Source organism: Mobula hypostoma, chromosome 6 (assembly GCF_963921235.1).
Source record: "Mobula hypostoma chromosome 6, sMobHyp1.1, whole genome shotgun sequence".
Classification (NCBI taxonomy): Eukaryota; Metazoa; Chordata; class Chondrichthyes; order Myliobatiformes; family Myliobatidae; genus Mobula; species Mobula hypostoma.
Window position 1 is genome coordinate 100,448,888 of NC_086102.1, and position 20,022 is coordinate 100,468,909.

At 43.8% G+C, this 20,022-nt stretch overlaps 1 protein-coding gene across 1 annotated transcript in view; it reads left to right on the forward strand.

Annotated features, from left to right (window-relative positions):
• The window catches only part of pdia5 (protein disulfide isomerase family A, member 5), a 215,339-nt gene that overhangs the window by 182,324 nt on the left and 12,993 nt on the right, over positions 1 to 20,022 (forward strand). Inside the window, exon 15 of the mRNA XM_063049955.1 lies at positions 7,560 to 7,630. Within this exon, the coding sequence (XP_062906025.1) occupies positions 7,560 to 7,630 (71 nt within the window). The remainder of the gene's footprint in view (positions 1 to 7,559; positions 7,631 to 20,022) is intronic.

Below are 20,022 nucleotides of genomic sequence, written 5' to 3' on the forward strand. Positions count from 1 at the left end.
ACACTTGGTGCTGTGCTCCTGATGCAATATGCACATTACAAACGATGGATTAAACTTCACTGAGATGTCAACACAGAAAGGGGCCCTTCAGCCCATCTGGTCTGTGCCAGCTTCTGCCTAGTCCCAACTACCTGCCCTCTGTACCCCTCTCGTCCATGTACCTGTCCAGATTTCTCTTAAATGTCATCATTGAACCCATATTTACCAACCTACCACTTCCGCTGGCAGCTCGTACTACACTTGCACCACTCTCTGAGTGAAAATGTACCCCACCAGTCCCTCTTAAATATGTCATCGTTCTCCCTAAAGATGATAGTGTATTGGTAAGCACAATACTTTACAGTGCACTAGCTGGAAGATCAGGGTTCAATTCATGCCACTGTCTGTCAGGAGTCTGTACATTCACCCCATGACTGTGCAGGTTTCTTCGGGGCGGGGGCTCCTGTTTCCTCCTACATTCCAAAAACATATGAGTCAGGGTTAATGAATTGTGGACACGTTGGCGCTGGAAGCGTGACAATACTTGCAGGCTGCCCAGCACAATCCTCATTGATTTGATTTCAAACAAAATATGTATTTCACTATGTACGTGTGACAAATAAAGCTAATCTCTAACCCTATGACCTAGTCTCCCCCAATCTGAGGCAAGAAAGCCAGCTTGCTTTCACCTATCTATACTCCATATAACTTTGTATACCTCTATATGATCTCCACTGTGCTCCAGGTTGAATCTCCAAAACTGTATTGATGTCATTTGTTGTGAAGATCTTTTGCAGACTTGAAATGACTCAAGACCACAGCCCCCCTCCCTCAAGTGTTTCCTCGATAAGTCATGGAGTTATAGAACATGACAGCACAAAAACAGGCCCTTTGGCCTACCATGCCAGTAGTCTGTGCCAAACTATTATTCTGCCTAGTCCCATTGACTCACACCCTCCATACCCCTCCCATCCATGTACCTATCTGAATTTCACTTAAATTTTGAAATTGAACTCACATCCACCACTTCCACCGGAGCTCATTCCACACTCTCACCACCCTCTGAGTAAAGAAGTTCTCCCTAAAGTTCCCCTTAAATATTTCACCTTTCACTCCTAACCCATGACCTATAGTTCTAGTCTTACCCATCCTCAGTGGAAAAAGCCTGCTTGCATTTCCCCTATCTATGACCCTCATTATTTTATATACCTCTATAAAATCTCCCTTCATTCTCATACACTTTAAAAAATAAAGTCTTAATCTATTCAAACTGTCCCCATGACTTAGGTTCTCAAGACCTGACAACATCCTTGTAAGTTTTATTTGCAGTCTGATATCTCAGGACCTGCATTCGATGGGGTTCAGAATGATGAGAGAGAATTTATTGAAACCAACCAGATACCGAAAGGCGTGGATAATGTGGATGTAGAGAGGATGTTTTTGTTAGAAGAGCGGTCTAGGATATGAGGGCATAGTCTCAGAATATAGGGATTTTCCTTTAGAACTGAGATGAAGAGGAATTTCATTAGCCAGAGGATGGTGAATCTGTGGAATTCATTGCCACAGACGGTTGTGGAAGCCCTCATTTGGTGTATTTAAAGCAAAGATTGATAGGTTTTTGATCAGTCATGGGGAGAAAGGTTACGGGAGAGGCAGAAGAATAGGATTTGAAAACAAAATCAGCCATGAATGAATGTTGGAAAAGTCTGGATGTGCTGAATGGCCTAATTCTGCTTCTGTTTCTCATGGATTGGTAAAGCTTTGTGTTGTGCCTCACTAATCAGCTGGGAACCAGATATTTGTTGCTTCGCACAGTAGCAAAGCGGTTAGCATAACACTGTGACGCAATTTCCGGGTGCTCCAATTTCCTCTTGTATTCCAAGGATATATGACTTTGTCAGTGAGTTGTGAGCAATGCTATGTTAGCACCAGAAACGTGATGACATTAGTGGGCTGCTCACCACATTCCTTTCTGATTTGATTTGATACAAACTATGCATCTCACTGTATGTTTCAATGTTTACTGTGGCATGCAAAAGTTTGGGCACCCCGGTCAAAATTTCTGTTACTGAGAATAATTAAGTGAGTAGAAGATGAACTGATTTCCAAAAGTCGTAAAGTTAAAGATGAAACATTCTTTTCAACACTTTAAGCAAGATTAGTGTATTAGGCCTCAGTAAGGGCCTCACCTTTGTCCCCCTTCGTCCACACTTCAGCGAGTTCCGCGTTCGCCATGACACGGAACTCTTCTTCCTCTGTCTCCTTTTCCAAGCCTACTTCTTCAGCAAGGACTCTTCCACCCCCACTGATGACCCCTTCTCCCGTCTTCAACCATCCTCCTTTTCATGGACACCCCGCTCTGGTCTTCTGCCTGCTCTGGATCTCTTTATTGCTAACTGCCGATGGGACATCAACCATCTCAACTTCACTGCACCTTGTTCCCATTCCAACCTCACTCCTTCCGAACGCTCTGCTCTCCACTCCCTCCGCACTAATCCTAGCCTTATTATTAAACCCGCCAATAAGGGGGTGCTGTTGTAGTCTGGCGTACTGACCTCTACCTTGCTGAGGCACAGCGACAGCTTGTGGATACGTTCTCTTATTTACCTCTCGATCATGACCCATTGTCTCCCACACCATCACCGACTTTATCTGCTCAGGGGATCTCCCATCCACTGCTACCAACCTTATAGTTCCCACACCCCGCACTTCCCGTTTCTACCTCCTACCCAAGATCCACAAACCTGCCTGTCCTGGCAGACCTATTGTCTCAGCTTGCTCCTGCCCCACCGAACTCGTTTCTGCATACCTCGACACGGTTTTATCCCCCCTTGTTCAATCCCTTCCTACCTATGTTCATGACACTTCTTATGCTCTTAAACTTTTCGATGATTTTAAGTTCCCTGGCCCCCACCGCTTTATTTTCACCCTGGATGTCCAATCCTTATATACTTCCATCCCCCATCAGGAAGGTCTCAAAGTTTTCCGCTTCTTTTTGGATTCCAGAACTAACCAATTTCCCCTACCACCACTCTGCTCCGTCTAGCGGAATTAGTCCTTACTCTTAATAATTTCTCCTTTGGCTTCTCCCACTTCCTCCAAACTAAAAGTGTAGCTATGGGCACCCATATGGGTCCTAGCTATGCCTGCCTTTTTGTTGGCTTTGTGGAACAATCTATGTTCCAAACCTATTCTGGTATCTGTCCCCCACTTTTCCTTCACTACATCGACGACTGCATTGGCGCTGCTTCCTGCACACTTGCTGAGCTCGTTGACTTCATTAACTTTGCCTCCAACTTTCACCCTGCCCTCAAGTTTACATGGTCCATATTCCGACACCTCCCTCCCCTTTCTAGATCTTTCTGTCTCTATCTCTGGAGACAGCTTATCTACTGATGTCTACTATAAGCCTACTGACTCTCACAGCTATCTGGACTATTCCTTTTCTCACCCTGTCTCTTGCAAAAATCCCATCCCCTTCTCGCAATTTCTCCGTCTCTGCCGCATCTACTCTCAGGATAAGGCTTTTCATTCCAGGATGAGGGAGATGTCCTCCTTTTTTAAAGAAAGGGGCCTCCCTTCCTCCACCATTAACTCTGCTCTCAAACGCATCTCCCCCACTTCACGCATATCTGCTCTCACTCCATCCTCCCACCACCCTACTAGGAATAGGGTTCCCCTTGTCCTCACCTACCACCCCATCAGCCTCCGGGTCCAACATATTATTCTCTGTAACTTCCGCCGCCTCCAACGGGATCCCACCACTAAGCACATCTTTCCCTCCCCCCTCTCTCTGCTTTCTGCAGGGATCACTCCCCACATGACTCTCTTGTCCATTCGTCCCCCCCATCCCTCCCCACCGATCTCCCTCCTGGCACTTAACCTTGTAAGCGGAACAAGTGCTACACATGCCCTTACACTTCCTCCCTTACCACCATTCAGGGCCCCAGACAGTCCTTCCAGGTGAGGCGACACTTCACCTGTGAGTCGGCTGGGGTGATATACTGCATCCAGTGCTCCCGATGTGGCCTTCTATATATTGGCGAGACCCGACGCAGACTGGGAGATCGTTTTGCTGAACACCTACGCTCTGTCTGCCAGAGAAAGCAGGATCTCCCAGTGGCCACACATTTTAATTCCGCGCCCCATTCCCATTCTGATATGTCTATCCACGGCCTCCTTTACTGTAAAGATGAAGCCACACTCAGGTTGGAGGAACAACACCTTATATTCCATTTGGGTAGCCTCCAACCTGATGGCATGAACATTAACTTCCGCTAATGCCCCACCTCCCCCTTGTATCCCATCCGTTATTTATTTATATACACACTTTCTTTTTCTCTCTCTCTCTCTCCTTTTTCTCCCTCTGTCCCTCTGACTATACCCCTTGCCCATCCTCTGGGTTTCCCCCCCTCCCCCTTTTCTTTCTCCCTGGGCCTCCTGTCCCATGATCCTCTCATATCCCTTTTGCCAATCAACTGTCCAGCTCTTGGCTACATCTCTCCCCCTCCTGTCTTCTCCTGTAATTTTGGATCTCTCCCTCCCCCTCCCACTTTCAAATCTCCAGCAGCTTTGATGTGTGTTGCTTGAATTTCCAGCATCTGCAGAATTCCTCGTGTTGGTGTATTATTTTTGTTTTGTACAATGTTAGAGTTTAAAAAAAAGGAAAGGAGCACTATGCAAAAGTTTGGGCACCCCAAGAGATTTAAGCTCTCAGATAACTTTTACCCAAGGTCTCAGACCTTAATTAGCTTGTTCGGGCTATGGCTTGTTCACAATCATCGTTAGGAAAGGCCATGTAATGCAAATTTCAAAGCTTTATAAATACCCTGACTCCTCAAACCTTGTCCCAACAATCAGCAGCCATGGACTCCTCTAAGCAGCTGCCTAGCACTCTGAAAATTAAAATAAATGATACCCACAAAGGAGAAGGCTATAAGAAGATAGCAAAGCGTTTTCAGGTAGCCGTTCCCTCAGTTCGTAATGTAATTAAGAAATGGCAGTTAACAGGAACAGTGGAAGTCAAGTTGAGGTCTGGAAGACCAAGAAAAATTTCTGAGAGAACTGCTATTAGGATTGCTAGAAAGGCAAATCAAAACCCCCATTTGACTGCAAAAGACCTTCAGGAAGATTTAGCAGACTCTGGAGTGGTGGTGCACTGTTCTACTGTGCAGCGACACCTGCACAAATATGACCTTCGTGGAAGAGTCATCAGAAGAAAACCTTTCCTGCATCCTCACCACAAAATTCAGCATTAGACGTTTGCAAAGGAACACCTAAATAAGCCTGATGCATTTTGAAAACAAGTCCTGTGGACTGATGAAGTTAAAATAGAACTTTTTGGCCGCAATGAGCAAAGGTATGTTTGGAGAAAAAAGGGTGCTGAATTTCATGAAAAGAACACCTCTCCAACTGTTAAGCATGGGGTGGATCGATCATGCTTTGGGCTTGTGTTGCAGCTAGTGACACGGGGAACATTTCACTGGTAGAGGGAAGAATGAATTCAATTAAATATCAGCAAATTCTGGAAGCAAACATCACGCTCTCTGTAAAAAAGCTGAAGATGAAAAGAGGATGGCTTCTACAACAGGATAATGATCCTAAACACACCTCAAAGTCCACAATGGACTACCTAAGGAGGCACAAGCTGAAGGTTTTGCCATGGCCCTCACAGTCCCCCGACCTAAACATCATCGAAAATCTGTGGATAGACCTCAAAAGAGCAGTGGATGCAAGACGGCCCAAGAATCTTACAGAACTAGAAGCCTCTTGCAAGGAAGAATGGGTGAAAATCCCCCAAACAAGAATTGAAAGGCCCTTAGCTGGCTACAGAAAGTGTTTACAAGCTATGATACTTGCCAAAGGGGGTTTTACTAAGTACTGACCATGCAGGGTGCCCAAACTTTTGCTTCAGGCCATTTTCTTTTTTTGTTAATTTGAAGTTGTAGAAGATGGAAATAAAAAAAAATAATCTTACTTAAAATATTAAAGAAATGTGTCATCTTTGACTTTTTGTCTTATGGAAATCAGGTCATCTTTTACTCGCTTAGCTATTCACAGTAACAGAAATTTTGACCAGGGATGCCCAAACTTCTGCATGCCACTGTATGTGACAAATAAAGCTAATTTTTTTTGAGCTAATCTCAAATAAAATATGTAATATTCCAACCTAGTCAGGTGACTTTCAACCCAGGACTCCATCCAGAGACCTGTTCCATGTATCGCCACGTTGTGTGGGTAGATGACGGCCAATCTGAGGCAACCCATCCCTCAGCAGAAGATCCCCAAACAGCTAGCCAGTGCATGTCTTACAGACACTTTATCACAGAACCATAGGACACTACAGCACAGAAAACAGGCCATTTGGCCCTTCTAGTCTGTGCCGAAACATTATTCCGCTAATCCCATTGACCTGCATCCAGTCCATAGCCCTCCAGACCTCTCCCATCCATGTACCTAACCAATTTATTCTTAAGACTTAAGAGGGAGCCCACATTTAGCACGTCAGATGGCAGCTCATTCCACACTCCCACCACTCTCTGAGTGAAGAAGTTCCCCCTAATGTTCCCCCTAAACCTTTCCCCTTTCACCCTAAAGCCATGTCCTCTTGTATTTATCTCTCCTAATCTAAGTGGAAAGAGCCTATTCACATTTACTCTGTCTATATCCCTCACAATTTTGTAAACCTCTATCAAATCTCCCCTCATTCTTCTACGCCCCAAGGAATAAAGTCCTAACCCTTTCCTTGTAACTCAACTTATGAAGACCCGACAACATCGTAGTAAATATTCTCTGCACTCTTTCAATCTTACTGATATCCTTCCTGTAGTTAGGTGACCAGAACTGTATACAATGCTCCAAATTTGGCCTCACCAATGTCTTATACAACCTCCGCATAACATCCCAACTCCTATACTCAATACTTTGATTTATGAGTGCCAGGATGCCAAAAGCCTCTTTGCAACCCTGTCTACCTGTGACGCCACTTTCAGGAAGTTATGTATCTGAACTCCCAGATCCCTTTGTTCCTCCGCACTCCTCAGTGCCCTACCATTTACTGTGTATGTCCTACCTTGATTTGTCCTTCCAAAATGCAACACCTCACACTTGTCTGCATTAAATTTCATCTGCCATTTTCTGGCCCGTTTTTCCAATTGGTCCAGATCCCTCTGCAAGCTTTGAAAGCCTTCCTCGCTGTCCATCATCCACATTTATGGATAATGAAGACCTTGTGTACAAGTGGGATCGATGTCACATCTGATTTATTCTGCCAATACCACACACACAGGGCTGGAGAATGAAAATGATTTGTTTCAGTAATGTCATATTAGAGTTATCTCCATACATAAACTGTTAGGATAAGTAGCTCCCATGAGGATTATGCATGATCATAATAACATCAGAAGAACAAACACAGCATTGTACATTATGCCACCAGCTTTGGAAGATATAATGAAAGATTAATTTAGTTTTTTAATTCCTTCACTTTTTTTGATGGCCTTTTCAGATATTAACGATCAAGCTTTCTGATTGTGATCAATGTGAAAAATGAACAGCTCTTTCATTATTTTTCATTCTAGGGTGCCCTCACTGTAAGAACACTATCCCGCATTTCGCAGCAGCTGCCGACCACTTTAAGGAGGAGCGAAAGGTAATTGTATGCCTTAAGGGACTGTTGCTGTCTCTTAAGCTTTATGCAAAACAATTCAGCTTTTCATTAGCATGAAATTGCACAAACATGTCCCCCATGGCTTATTGGTGGATGCCCCAAGTATGGAATTAGAAATTTAACTCGAGTAGTTGCACTGTAAATAAAAAAAACGATCAAGGTTTTGTTTAGAAGGGTGATGAAAAGGCAGAGAGATACAAGATTATGAGAAGATCTGGGGGTACACTTAGAGAGAACCAGGATTCTGGAATATTACACAAAAAGCTGAAGCAACTTTGCAGATCAAGATGCATTAATGGAAGGAAATGGCATTTGACATTTCAGAAACAGATTTATTTTTGCTGACATATAGTGTGAAATTTGTTATAAACGTGATGTGTGTTGCTTCAGGTTGTGACATCTATAGTCTCATGTCTTCACATTAGAATATCTTTGTTTCGCCTCGTCTTTCTGCTTGCAGGCACGATGGAGGGAGATTTCCTACTCAATTCAGTAGGAAATTCAGGAGAAGTACAATGACATAAATAACCAGCACAGCTGCTGCATCAGCACTAGGGAGATATTTTAAACTTGACCTTGAGTGTTGTCTGAGGGGGGTTTGTAAGTTCTCCTTGTGACCTACTGGGTTTCTCCAGGTACCCTGGTTTTTCACCCACAATATTTAGACTCACAGGTTTGCCAGTTAAGTGGCTGCTGTAAGACCTCTACCCTCACATCCATCTAGAATGGATGTGAGTGGTAGAGGTCTCGGCCCGAAACATCAACTGTACTCTTTTCCATAGATGCTGCCTGACCTGCTGAGTTCCTCCAGCATTTTGTGTGTGATGAGTGGTAGAATCTGGATGGGGTGGGATTGATGGGAATGTGGAGAGAGTAAAAATAGTGAAAATGTAAGATTAGTGTAAGTGGGTGATTGATAGTCTGCATGGCCTCAGTGGGTCGAAAGGTCTGTTTCCTTGCTTTATGTAGGAAATTCTGTGGAAAAGTGGACCTTCCTACTACTAGAAATACTTGAAAAAATATAATCAAAGGGCAGAGTAGACAAATATGAGGGAGAAGCAATTGGAAGGTTATGTTGATGAAACTAGATGAAGATGGTTTCAAGAAGTCTCCTACAGGCATAAACCTGGTGATCTGTATAAGTTTCTCTGCCACAGATCATATGGAACTCTGCATAGACTGGGTTTGAACCTGAAACTATTCTTGGCATTTTATCGAAGTTGCAGCAACACTCACAACACGCTGGAGAAAATCAGCAGGTCGGGCAGCATCCGTGGAATCGATCAGTCAACATTTCAGGCCGGAACCCTTCATCAAGACTGAAGAGGGAAGGGGCAGAGGCCCTATAAAGAAGGTGGGGGGAGGGTGGGAAGGAGAAGGCTGGTAGGTTCCAGGTGAAAAACCAGTAAGGGGAAAGGTAAAGGGGTGGGGGAAGGGAAGCAGGGAGGTGATAGGCAGGAAAGGTGAAGAAGGAATAGGGGAAAGCACAATGGGGAGTAGAAGGAGGCGGAACCATGATAGGCAGTTGGGGGAGGGGGCAAAGTGAAACCGGGAGGGGGAGGGAATTACCGGAAGTTGGAGAATTCTATGTTCACACCAAGGGGCTAGAGACTGCCCAGACGGTATATGAGGTGTTGCTCCTCCAACCTGAGTTTAGCCTCATCATGGCAGTAGATGGCAAATGGGAATGTGAAGCAGAGTTGAAGTGGGTGGCAACCGGGAGATACTGTCTGTTGTGGCAGACGGAGCAGAGGTGCTCAATGAAGCGGTCCCCCAATCTGTGTCGGGTTTCCCCGATGTAGAGGAGGCCGCACCGGGAGCACTGGATGCAATAGATGACCCCAACAGACTCACAAGTGAAGTGTTGCCTCACCTGGAAGGACTGTTTGGGGCCCTTAATGTTGGCAAGAGAGGAGGTGTAGGGACAGGTGTAGCACTTACGCTTACAGGGATGAGTGCCGGGTGGGAGATCAGTGGGGATGGACGTGTGGATCAGGGAGTCGCGGAGGGACCGATCCCTGCGGAAAGTGGAGAGGGGTGGAGAGGGAAAGATGTGCTTAGTGGTGGGGTCCTGTTGAAGGTGGCGGAAGTTGCGGAGGATGATGTGCTGGATCCAGAGGGTGGTGGGTGGTAGGTGAGGACAAGGGGAACTCTGTTCCTGTTGTGGTGACGGGAGGATGGGGTGAGGGCCGAAGTGCGGGAAATGGAGGAGATGCGGGTGAGGGCATCATTGATGACGGCAGAAGGGAAACCACGATCCTTAAAGAAAGAGGACAATTGAGATGTCCTGGAACGGAAAGCCTCATCCTGGGAGCAGATGCGGCAGAGACGGAGGAACTGGGAATAGGGAATGGCATTTTTGCATGTGGCAGGGTGGGAAGAGGTATAGTTGAGGTAGTTATGAGAGTCAGTGGGCTTATAAAAGATGTCAGTGGACAGTCTGTCTCCAGAGATGGAGACTGAGAGATCGAGAAAGCAGAGAGAAGTGTCCGAGATGGACCAAGTGAATTTGAGGGCTGAGTGGAAGTTTGAAGTAAAGTGGATTTCACCTACTACCCCACCAGCCTCCAGATCCAGCACATTATCTTCCACAACTTCCGCCACCTTCAACAGGACTCCACCACTAAACACATCTTTCCCTCTCCACCCCTCTCCACTTTCCGCAGGGATTGGTCACTCCACAACTCCCTGATCCACACGTCCCTCCCCACGGATCTCCCACCCGGCCCTTATCCCTGTAAACGTAAGTGCTACACCTGTCCCTACACCTCCTCTCTTGCCACCATTCAGGGCCCCAAACAGGTGAGGCAACACTTCACTTGTGAGTCTGTTGGGGTCATCTATTGCATCTGGTGCGGCCTCCTCTACATCGGTGAAACCCGACGCTGATTGGGGGACCGCTTCATCGAGCACCTCCGCTCCGTCCACCACCACAGACAGTATCTCCCAGTTGCCACCCACTTCAACTCTGCTTCACATTCCCATCTGGATATGTCCATTCATGGCCTCCTCTACTGTCATGATGAGGCTAAACTCAGGTTGGAGGAGCAACACCTCATATACCGTCTGGGTAGTCTCCAGCCCCTTGGTTGAACATTGAATTCTCCAACTTCCGGTAATTCCCTCCCCCTCCCTTCCCCTATCCCAGTTTCACTCTGCCCCCTCCCCCAGCTGCCTATCACCTCCCTCATGGATCCGCCTCCTTCTACTACCCATTCTGCGTTCCCCTATTCCTTCTTCACCTTTCCTGCCTACCCTCCCCCGCTTCCCCTCCCCCACCCCTTTATCTTTCCCCTTACTGGTTTTTCACCTGGAACCTACCAGCCTTCTCCTTCCCACCCTCCCGCACCTTATTTATAGGGCCTCTGCCCCTTCCCTCTTCAGTCCTGACGAAGGGTTCCGGCCTGAAACGTTGACTGATCGTTTCCACGGATGCTGCCCGGCCTGCTGAGTTCCTCCAGCATGTTGTGAGTGTTGCTTTGACCCCAGCATCTGCAGATTATTTTGTGTTTACGATTATCCAAGTTGCAGTTGGTCTCAGCAATATTTTTGTATGAATGAGAAAAATTTGGACACATATCCAGTCCCAATAATTACCTATTCTCGAAAACATACATCAGGTGAAACCAGATTGGTGACACAATGTCACTTTCCTGAACAGAAGCCTCATATCTTGAAGCAGTAGCTCACTACTGAAGCACAGCATGGAAATGGATTATTCATCCCATCTTGAAATCCATACTTTTTCCCTCCTTTTCAGATAGGACTACAGATCTGGGAATATAGATCCATAAATCCTTGAAAATACCGTCACAGATAAATAGGTTCATAAGCAGAGCTTTGGACACATTGACCTTCATAAATCAAGTACAGGAATTGGGATGTTATGTTAAAGTTGTATAAGACATTGGTGAGGCCTAATTTGGAGTACTGTGGGCAGTTTTGGTCACCTACCTACAGGAAAGATATGAATAAGATTGAAAGAGTGCAGAGAAAATTTGCAAGGATATTGCTGGTACTTGAGGAATTGAGTTACAGAGAAAAATTGAATAAGTTAGGACTAGAGCACAGAGAGGAAATCTGATAGAGATATACAAAATTATGAGGGGTATGGATAGGGTAAATGCAAACAGGCTTTTTCTGCCATAGTTGAGTGAGACTAGAACTGAAAGTTATAGGTTAAGGGTGAAAGGTGAAATATTTAAGGGGACCTGAGGAGGAACTACTTCTCTCAGAGGTTGGTGAATGTGTGGAACGAGCTACCAGCAGAAATGGTGGATGTGGGTTTGATTTCAATGTTTAAGAGAAATTTGGGTAAGTACATGGACAGGAGGGGTATGGAGAGATCAATGAGACCAGACAGAATTACAGTTTGGTGCAGACTATATTGCTGAAGGTTCTGCTTCTGTGTTGTAGTACTGTATGACTGGATATATTCACCCATTTGAAATTGAAACTCGAGAGAAACAGTCCCATTCCTTTCTGACTGTTGTAATTCACATCACTACAGTCCTTCTGATCACAGTTTGTCTACATTTTGATGACTCTGCTGACTTGGAAGGAATTAACATTTCATTGAGTTCAGGAGCACTTAGCTGAGCAATAGATGATGCAGAGCTGTATCAGTGGATGAAGCAGCAATTCCTGCTCAGACTGGGTCAGATTTTTGAGTTCCTTTTGTTTCGTCAGTTATCATCTCAACTGCATGCTGGTGTCCTCCACCTACCCTGTCTTTGACCCCTAAAAACCTGCTGGTAACAAAACACAAAGTGAATCTGAGATTAGAATTCAAAGCTATGCCAAAGAAGTGCTGTGTTATCAGCTAGGTGTCAGCCATTGCTCAGTGGTCAGAGGTTCAGTTCCCTATCCAGGGGAGCATGCAACAACTCCTGGCTCTTGCTATTTGGTGCTGCTCAGTAAGTAGTGGTGCGATCTCTCAAGTCTAGTAAGATGTTCTCCTAAGGGATTGTCTGTTGTTCGGTTCTCAGGTGGCTACAGAGGCTGTTCCAGGATCAACATATTCTGGTGCAGTATGGACACAACTAAGTGGTAACTGTGGTTAATGTTTGGGTCTTTTGGTTGTTCACAGCTGCCACTTGTTTTCTGCAGCACAGCAGAAGTCACTCTCACATAGCACAGCTCCCTCTTGAGCAGATTTCCTCCAGGTGTTATCTATTGAGTGTAATGTCTTCCCAGTTTTTAGAAGTAATGTTGAATTTCTTCAGGCTGAATTTGATGTTATCTTTGAGAGTGCTCGCTGACCTTCCTTCAACTGGGAGTGAAGGCTTGGTTTGGGGAGACGAGAGTTAGGTATCCAAATTACATGATTTATCCATCGGAGTTGGTGTTGCCTTATCATAGTGGGGATGCTGCTCATGTTGGCCTCCTCCAGTACGCTGGTGTTAGTGCATCTGTCAGTAAGTATACATTGGTAGAGATGTTGTCTTTCAGAAAGGATGACCATTGCAGGACTTTGAGTCTTCTCCAACATCCTTTCAATACTTATCGTCAATGTTACTGAAATATGGATTATTATGTGGGACTCACTGTGCTCTATCTGGCTGCCATTATCTTCACTACATAGCTACAGGTCGAAAAGTAGTTCATGGATTGTAATCACTTTAAGCTATCCAGAGGTATGGGACTTATTTTATATTCAGGTATCTTTTCCATCATAAAATAAGAAAATTTAGCCCATCTTAACCTTTCAAACCAAGAAGACTTTGGTTATCTTTCCAAGTGTGACATTTATAAAAAGATTCCATTTATTTCCTGGGTTTTTATTTTAGTCTGAGTCCACTTACGTCTAACACGAGGAATTCTGCAGATGCTGGAAATTCAAGCAACACACATCAAAGTTGCTGGTGAACGCAGCAGGCCAGGCAGCATTTCTAGGAAGAGGTACTGTCGACGTTTCGGGCCGAGACCCTTCGTCAGGACTAACTGAAGGAAGAGCTAGTAAGAGATTTGAAAGTGGGAGGGAAGGGGGAGATCCAAAATGATAGGAGAAGACAGGAAGGGGAGGGATGGAGCCAAGAGCTGGACAGGTGATTGGCAAAAGGGATATGAGAGGATCATGGGATGGGAGTCCCAGGGATAAGGAAAAGGGGCTGGGGGAGGAAAAACCCAGAGGATTGGCAAGGGGTATAGTTAGAGGGACAGAGGGAGAAAAAGGAGAGAGAGAGAAAGAATGTGTGTATATAAATAAATAACAGATGGGGTACGAGGGGGAGGTAGGGCATTAGCGGAAGTTAGAGAAGTCAATGTTCATGCCATCAGGTTGGAGGCTACCCAGACGGAATATAAGGTGTTGTTCCCCCAACCTGAGTGTGGCTTCATCTTTACAGTAGAGGAGGCCGTGGATAGACATATCAGAATGGGAATGGGATGTGGAATTAAAATGTGTGGCCACTGGGAGATCCTGTTTTCTCTGGTGGACAGAGCATAGGTGTTCAGCAAAACGATCTCCCAGTCTGCTTCGGGTCTCGCCAATATATAGAAGGCCACATCGGGAGCACCGGATGCAGTATATCACCCCAGGCGACTCACAGGTGAAGTGTCGCCTCACCTGGAAGGACTGTCTAGTGCCCTGAATGATGGTAAGGGAGGAAATGTAAGGGCATGTGTAGCACTTGTTTATATACACACATTCTTTCTCTCTCTCTCTCTCTCTCTCTCCTTTTTCTCCCTCTGTCCCTCTGACTATACCCCTTGCCCATCCTCTGGGTTTTTCCCCCCCTCCCCCTTTTCTTTCTCCCTAGGCCTCCTGTCCCATGATCCTCTCATATCCCTTTTGCCAATCACCTGTCCAGCTCTTGGCTCCATCCCTCCCCCTCCCCCTCCCCCTCCCTCTTTCAAATCTCTTACTAGCTCTTCTTTCAGTTAGTCCTGACGAAGGGTCTCAGCCCAAAACGTTGACTGTACCTCTTCCTGGAGATGCTGCCTGGCCTGCTGCGTTCAGCAGCAACTTTGATGTGTGTCGCTTACGTCTAAATCTTTTTCCTCTTTCAGATTCAGATTTATTTATCATCAAAATATACAAATATACAAATTATACATCAAAATATACAGTGAAATATGTTGTTTCTATCATTTTTCCTCACTCATCACCCTTTGACTTTATATGTGCTCTTATATTAATCCAAATAAACCTTTATTGCCTTTAATCCTGACAATTTTAGAAGCATGAAAAGTGAGGTAAAGAAGATTTGGTGATAATCCATGTGACCCAATAGCACATCACAAAACATTAGTCAGTCAAGCATGTACAATCTTTCAATCAAATGATGGCTGCTTTTAATGCCATTTGTACACTTATGCTTCCATAAATCTCTATAATCTTGTCCAAAAGTAATCTTTAAATCCATTCTGAAATTGCTAGTTGAAAATTCTGCCCACTTTTTTGAACCAATTCCAGAATTCCACTACACTTTTTACGAAAAAAATCATAACAACTTGCTTCTAATTTTAAAGTTATTTTCCATTGACCAGAGGGAATAGTTTTTAATTTATCCTGTCTAATCTTTCAGTCCGCTCTATGAGAGATCACCCTGTAACCTTCTGTACCTGAAGATATACACACCTGGTCAATGCAACCTTTACTCCTTTCAAACGCTATGCTGAAGTTACCTTATCAATGAGTTACTGAACTTCCATTACTAAACAGCCAAACTGAGCACTACACAAGTAGAAACTGACATATTGACTTCTGCTACTCCACAACCTTGCTTTGCAGAGTATATATTAATCAGCAACTTGCGTTAATGAAAAGAAACATGCCCATTTCTAATGCTGTTCATTCAGGATGATTTGCAAACATTGCAAAAAAATCAATTAGCTTTATGCTGCTTTGTTCACTTTCCTTCTTTTCCCAAATGACTGTCAATAACAATTCCATTAAGCCCATTCCTTTTTGCCAATAAACCAGTTTTTGAACAGGATTTTGTACTCATAAAGGATCTAAGTCACTTCAGGCTGCTTAAATGTGATGTCAGACTCCCTTTGATCAATCAGCACTTTAGGAATGTCCCACTAGCTAACCTAAGGTGAATTAGCTGATCTGAGAACAAGAGAAGAGTTCCAAGTTTTCCTGCTACAGCTTCTTACTTTGTCATCAGCTGGATTTTCCTAGCACTCAGATATAGTCAGAACACTATAAGGTCTATGTGTTCAATTCAAACACAAAACCCCTTTCTATTTTTGTTTTGAAATATCAAGAGCCATGAGGTAATGTTACAACAAACCCTGGTTAGACCACACTTGGAACATTCTGTTCTGTTCTGGTCACCTCATTATAGGAAGAATATTTCTTTCATCCATGTGCCTATCTAAGAGTCACTTAAATGTCTTTAGTGTATCTACCTCTACCACCAACCCTGGCAGCGCATTCCACGCAACTACCACTCTCGGTGTAGAAATCCTACCTCTGACATCCCACCTATACTTTCCTCTAATCATCTTAAAAATATGCCCTTCATGTTAGCTCTTTTGACCCCGGGGAAAATTCTCTGGCTGTCCACTTGATCTTTGCCTCTTATCGTTTTGTACACCTCTATCAAGTACCTCTCATCCTCCTAATTCTCTCAATAAGGCGTGCTCTCCAAACCAGGCAACATCCTGGTAAATCTCCTCTACACCCTCTCTAAAGCTTCCATGTCTTTCCTATAACGAGGTGACCAGAGCTGAACACAGCATAGAAGTAAAAGCTTCTATAGATATGTGAAGAGAAAAAAAGTTAATGAAGGTAAATGTACAGGCATCAAAAGAAGATTTTACAATAATGAGCAGGCAAATTATACTTTGGTTCTGTATTAACAAAGGAACATGCAAGTAATCTAGAAATGTTGTGGAACACTGGATTAGAGAGAGGGAGGAACTAAATAACATTGGTATATGTCGGGAAATGCTGATCACGAAGCTGAAGGGCCAAATAGCCTGCTAGTGCTTGTATTTTCTATATTTCTTTTCAGGATTATGGGGAAGGAGAAATAAATATTGTCAGGATAAAATAATCATCAAATAGCTACCTGTCTGCTTTAAAATGATTAATCTTAACATGTCATAGTCTCTTTACCTGAGATTATTTTGCTGCCCTGTGCATTTTGCACGGTTACTGGAGGCAAGTGCCTAGACATTTAATTGGTTGTCAGGTAGGTTTTAGTAATATTTGAATCTCTGCCGCCTGCTGATTTATTGTTTTTAAGTTGCAGTGAACTGTAGTTTAATATGCTTGGTGCACACAGATTAAATGACATGGCATCTTCCACAGCAAATTATTTTTTAATCAATCACAGCATCAAATTCCATGTCAAGACATAGTGTGAACATGACAATATCCAGTCGTGTCATGTGAAGTTAAGATAGCAGCATTAAAATAATGAAAATAATGGCAGCATGCATTAAAATTTAATGATTAACTTTATCTTCACATGCACATCAATACACAGGGAAATGCATCATTTATAGCCCGAAGATGTGCTGGGGGCAGCCCACAAATGTCACCATGTTTCCAGCAGCAACATAGCATGCTGACAACTTACTGACCCTGACCCACTTGGAATGTGGGAGGAAATCCATGTGGTCATGGGAAAAATATATGTAATGCCCTGGGTAAGATTTCTACTGCTCTACTGTGAGGTATTTTATTTTAGTAATCTTCTGTAAAGCAGTGTGTCCTGCTAGTAAGGTTGTTTTGGTTTCAGCTAAAGGTAAGGAGCCATGTTGTCCAACTTAGGAATGTTGTATCAGCCAATCAGGACTGTTTGGGTACATGTTGTAACTTTCTTCCCAGTGCGATGCAAGAGAAGGTTCTAGAGAGCTAGGCAGAAGATTTCTGAGGGATAGTAGGCTTGTTTGGGAGCTTATGGCTGGAGGTGCAGAGAGAAGAGCACTAGAAAAGACGCCTGGGGGGATCCCATCCGTAGGGGAGACCCTAATGCAAGGACCGCTTTGTGACACAGAAGATTCCAAGAAAGGAAGCTCTACCTGTGCTTGATGATGGGGATTCAGCGCCGTGAGTAAAACGATATGCCCAGCTACTACAGAAACGAGCTCCAACATTTATGTGCACATTTAGACTTGTTTAACTGTGATTGGCCCTTGTTTTTCTTTTCCTGTTAACTGTTTGATGAAGTTGAAAATTTAGTAAATATATTTTCTTTATAATTTGATGCTGGTGTATGATTTGTCATTTCTTGTGTGTCAGCAGTATTTACACAGCATTCGCTACAATCACTGATACTAAATTTTGGAACATCGCAACTTTTCTGTTGGTTGAACTCAAAATTATACCGACCCTAGACATGTATTGTTTATGAAAGGCAGCCTTCTCACTGCTGAGTTACATAGCTGTTAGCAGAGTTAGCTTTCAAGCCACATTTGTATATGAGCCCCGGTGAGTGGGTTATATATACAAATGCCTTATTGGTGGGAATTGAAGCCCGATCTGACCACTGACACTGTAAAACATTATACTAACCTCTACACTACCATGTTGCCCTGATGGCCAAAGGAGAAATCCTCTCTCACTCTTCCCATTTCTCTCATGCACGTTCTTCATCAATATCACAGAAATTATATGCTGTTGTATCAGTGTATTGTTATGCAAATTCAGCAACTTGTTCTCACTTATTCCCCCCATCAGTGATGGAAAAAAAAACTACCTTCTGTTGTCATATGAGCGAAGAGAAACCTTGCATTAGAGCTGTGCCGTGCAAATTGATCGTTTAGTTCCTCTACCATTCCCCAAGTTCCTTCTTCCTCTCAATAAAAACCAGGACTAGTCCCTGATTTAATTTAATGATCTGGCATTATTTGCTATCTGCAACAGAGTCTCATATTTTAGAAGCCTTTTCTGGTGTCAAATTGTGTTCTTTGACATCACTTTTGAAAAGTTTGGACCCCAATTCTGGGCCATGTAGCCTATTGGTAGATCCTCCAAGCACAGTGAATTTCTGGAGAGATGCAAGAATCTGGAATTTGCAGTAACAAGCAATCTGCTGGGGGAACTCAGGGGATTGAGCAGCATATGTGGAAGAAAGGGAATTGTTCTGAATAGGATTTCGTAGAATATCAAAATGAGAAGTAATTTCTATCCACCTTTTCACTTCCTCTCCCGGTTGGAATCATGAATCATATCACCTCTTAATCTTTTAAATTCTATGGAAGAATGCTCTAGTTTATGTTATCTGTCCTCATAGTTTAACATCAGAGACCCAGTAAATGTCTGCATTCTGATAAATCTATGCTCAATTTCTTCCAAGGCTAAAAGATCCTTTAAAAGGTGTGATGCCCAGATCTAAACAGTATCCATAGCCAAGCTTTGTAAAATAATACACACAAATTGCTGGAGGTACCCTTACCCCCACCTTATTCTGGCTTCTTCCTCCTTCCTTTGCAGTCCTGATGGAGGCCCTCAGAATGTGTGGCGACCCAGGATATCCTTGGGTGTGCTAATTGTTAACATGAACAACACAATTCACTGCATATTTTGATGTACAGCACATATGATAAATGAATCTGAATCCAAAAAATGTCGATGGCTTATTCCCCTCCGTAGATGCTGCCTGATCTGCTGAGTTCCTCCAGCATTTTGTGTGTTATTCCCTTTAATAATACATGTATGAGATACATGTAATACACATGCATTATCATGAATTCTTTTAACTAAGTATTGAATTGAAAAGTTGATGTTATCCAAGCTTTGTTTATGAGTCCAAACAATAGCATTTTAGTTGCTGTCAACTCTTTCCAGCGCCCCTTCCACTTTGCATCTTTCTATAACAGAGCAGAATTAATGCACATTTTTCCTCTTACATTTGACTTTGAAGATGGAAAGGTGGCTCCTTTTCAAGCTGCGGTGACACAGTAGTGTAAGGTATTACAGTACCAGATCATATTATGTTGGCTCTGCAAGCATGGTGACACTGGTACGCTTTGTTGTTGATGCATTTCACTGTATGCTTCGATGTACGTGTAACAAATAAAGCTACTGTTTAACAATCAGCCTAGAACAATACCTTAACCATCATGGCTGATCATTGAGCTTGAGTAATAAAAAGACCTATGTCAGCAAAATGTGCCATCGGTTTCCCTTCATGCCACACCATTCTGTTATTATGTGGGATCAACCCTGTGCATGTTATTACTTTAGAAAGATATTCTAGAGTTGCTGGAAATCCAGAGTTACACACACAAAATGCTGGAGGAACTCAGCAAGTCAGGCAGCATCTCTGGAGGAAATAAACAGTCAACTTTTTGGGCTAAGTCCCTTCATCAGGACTGGAAAGGAATAGGAAAGAAGCCAGAATTAGAAAGTGGGGGGGAAGGGAAGGAGTACAAGCTAGCAGGTGATAGGTGAGACCAGGTGATGGGGA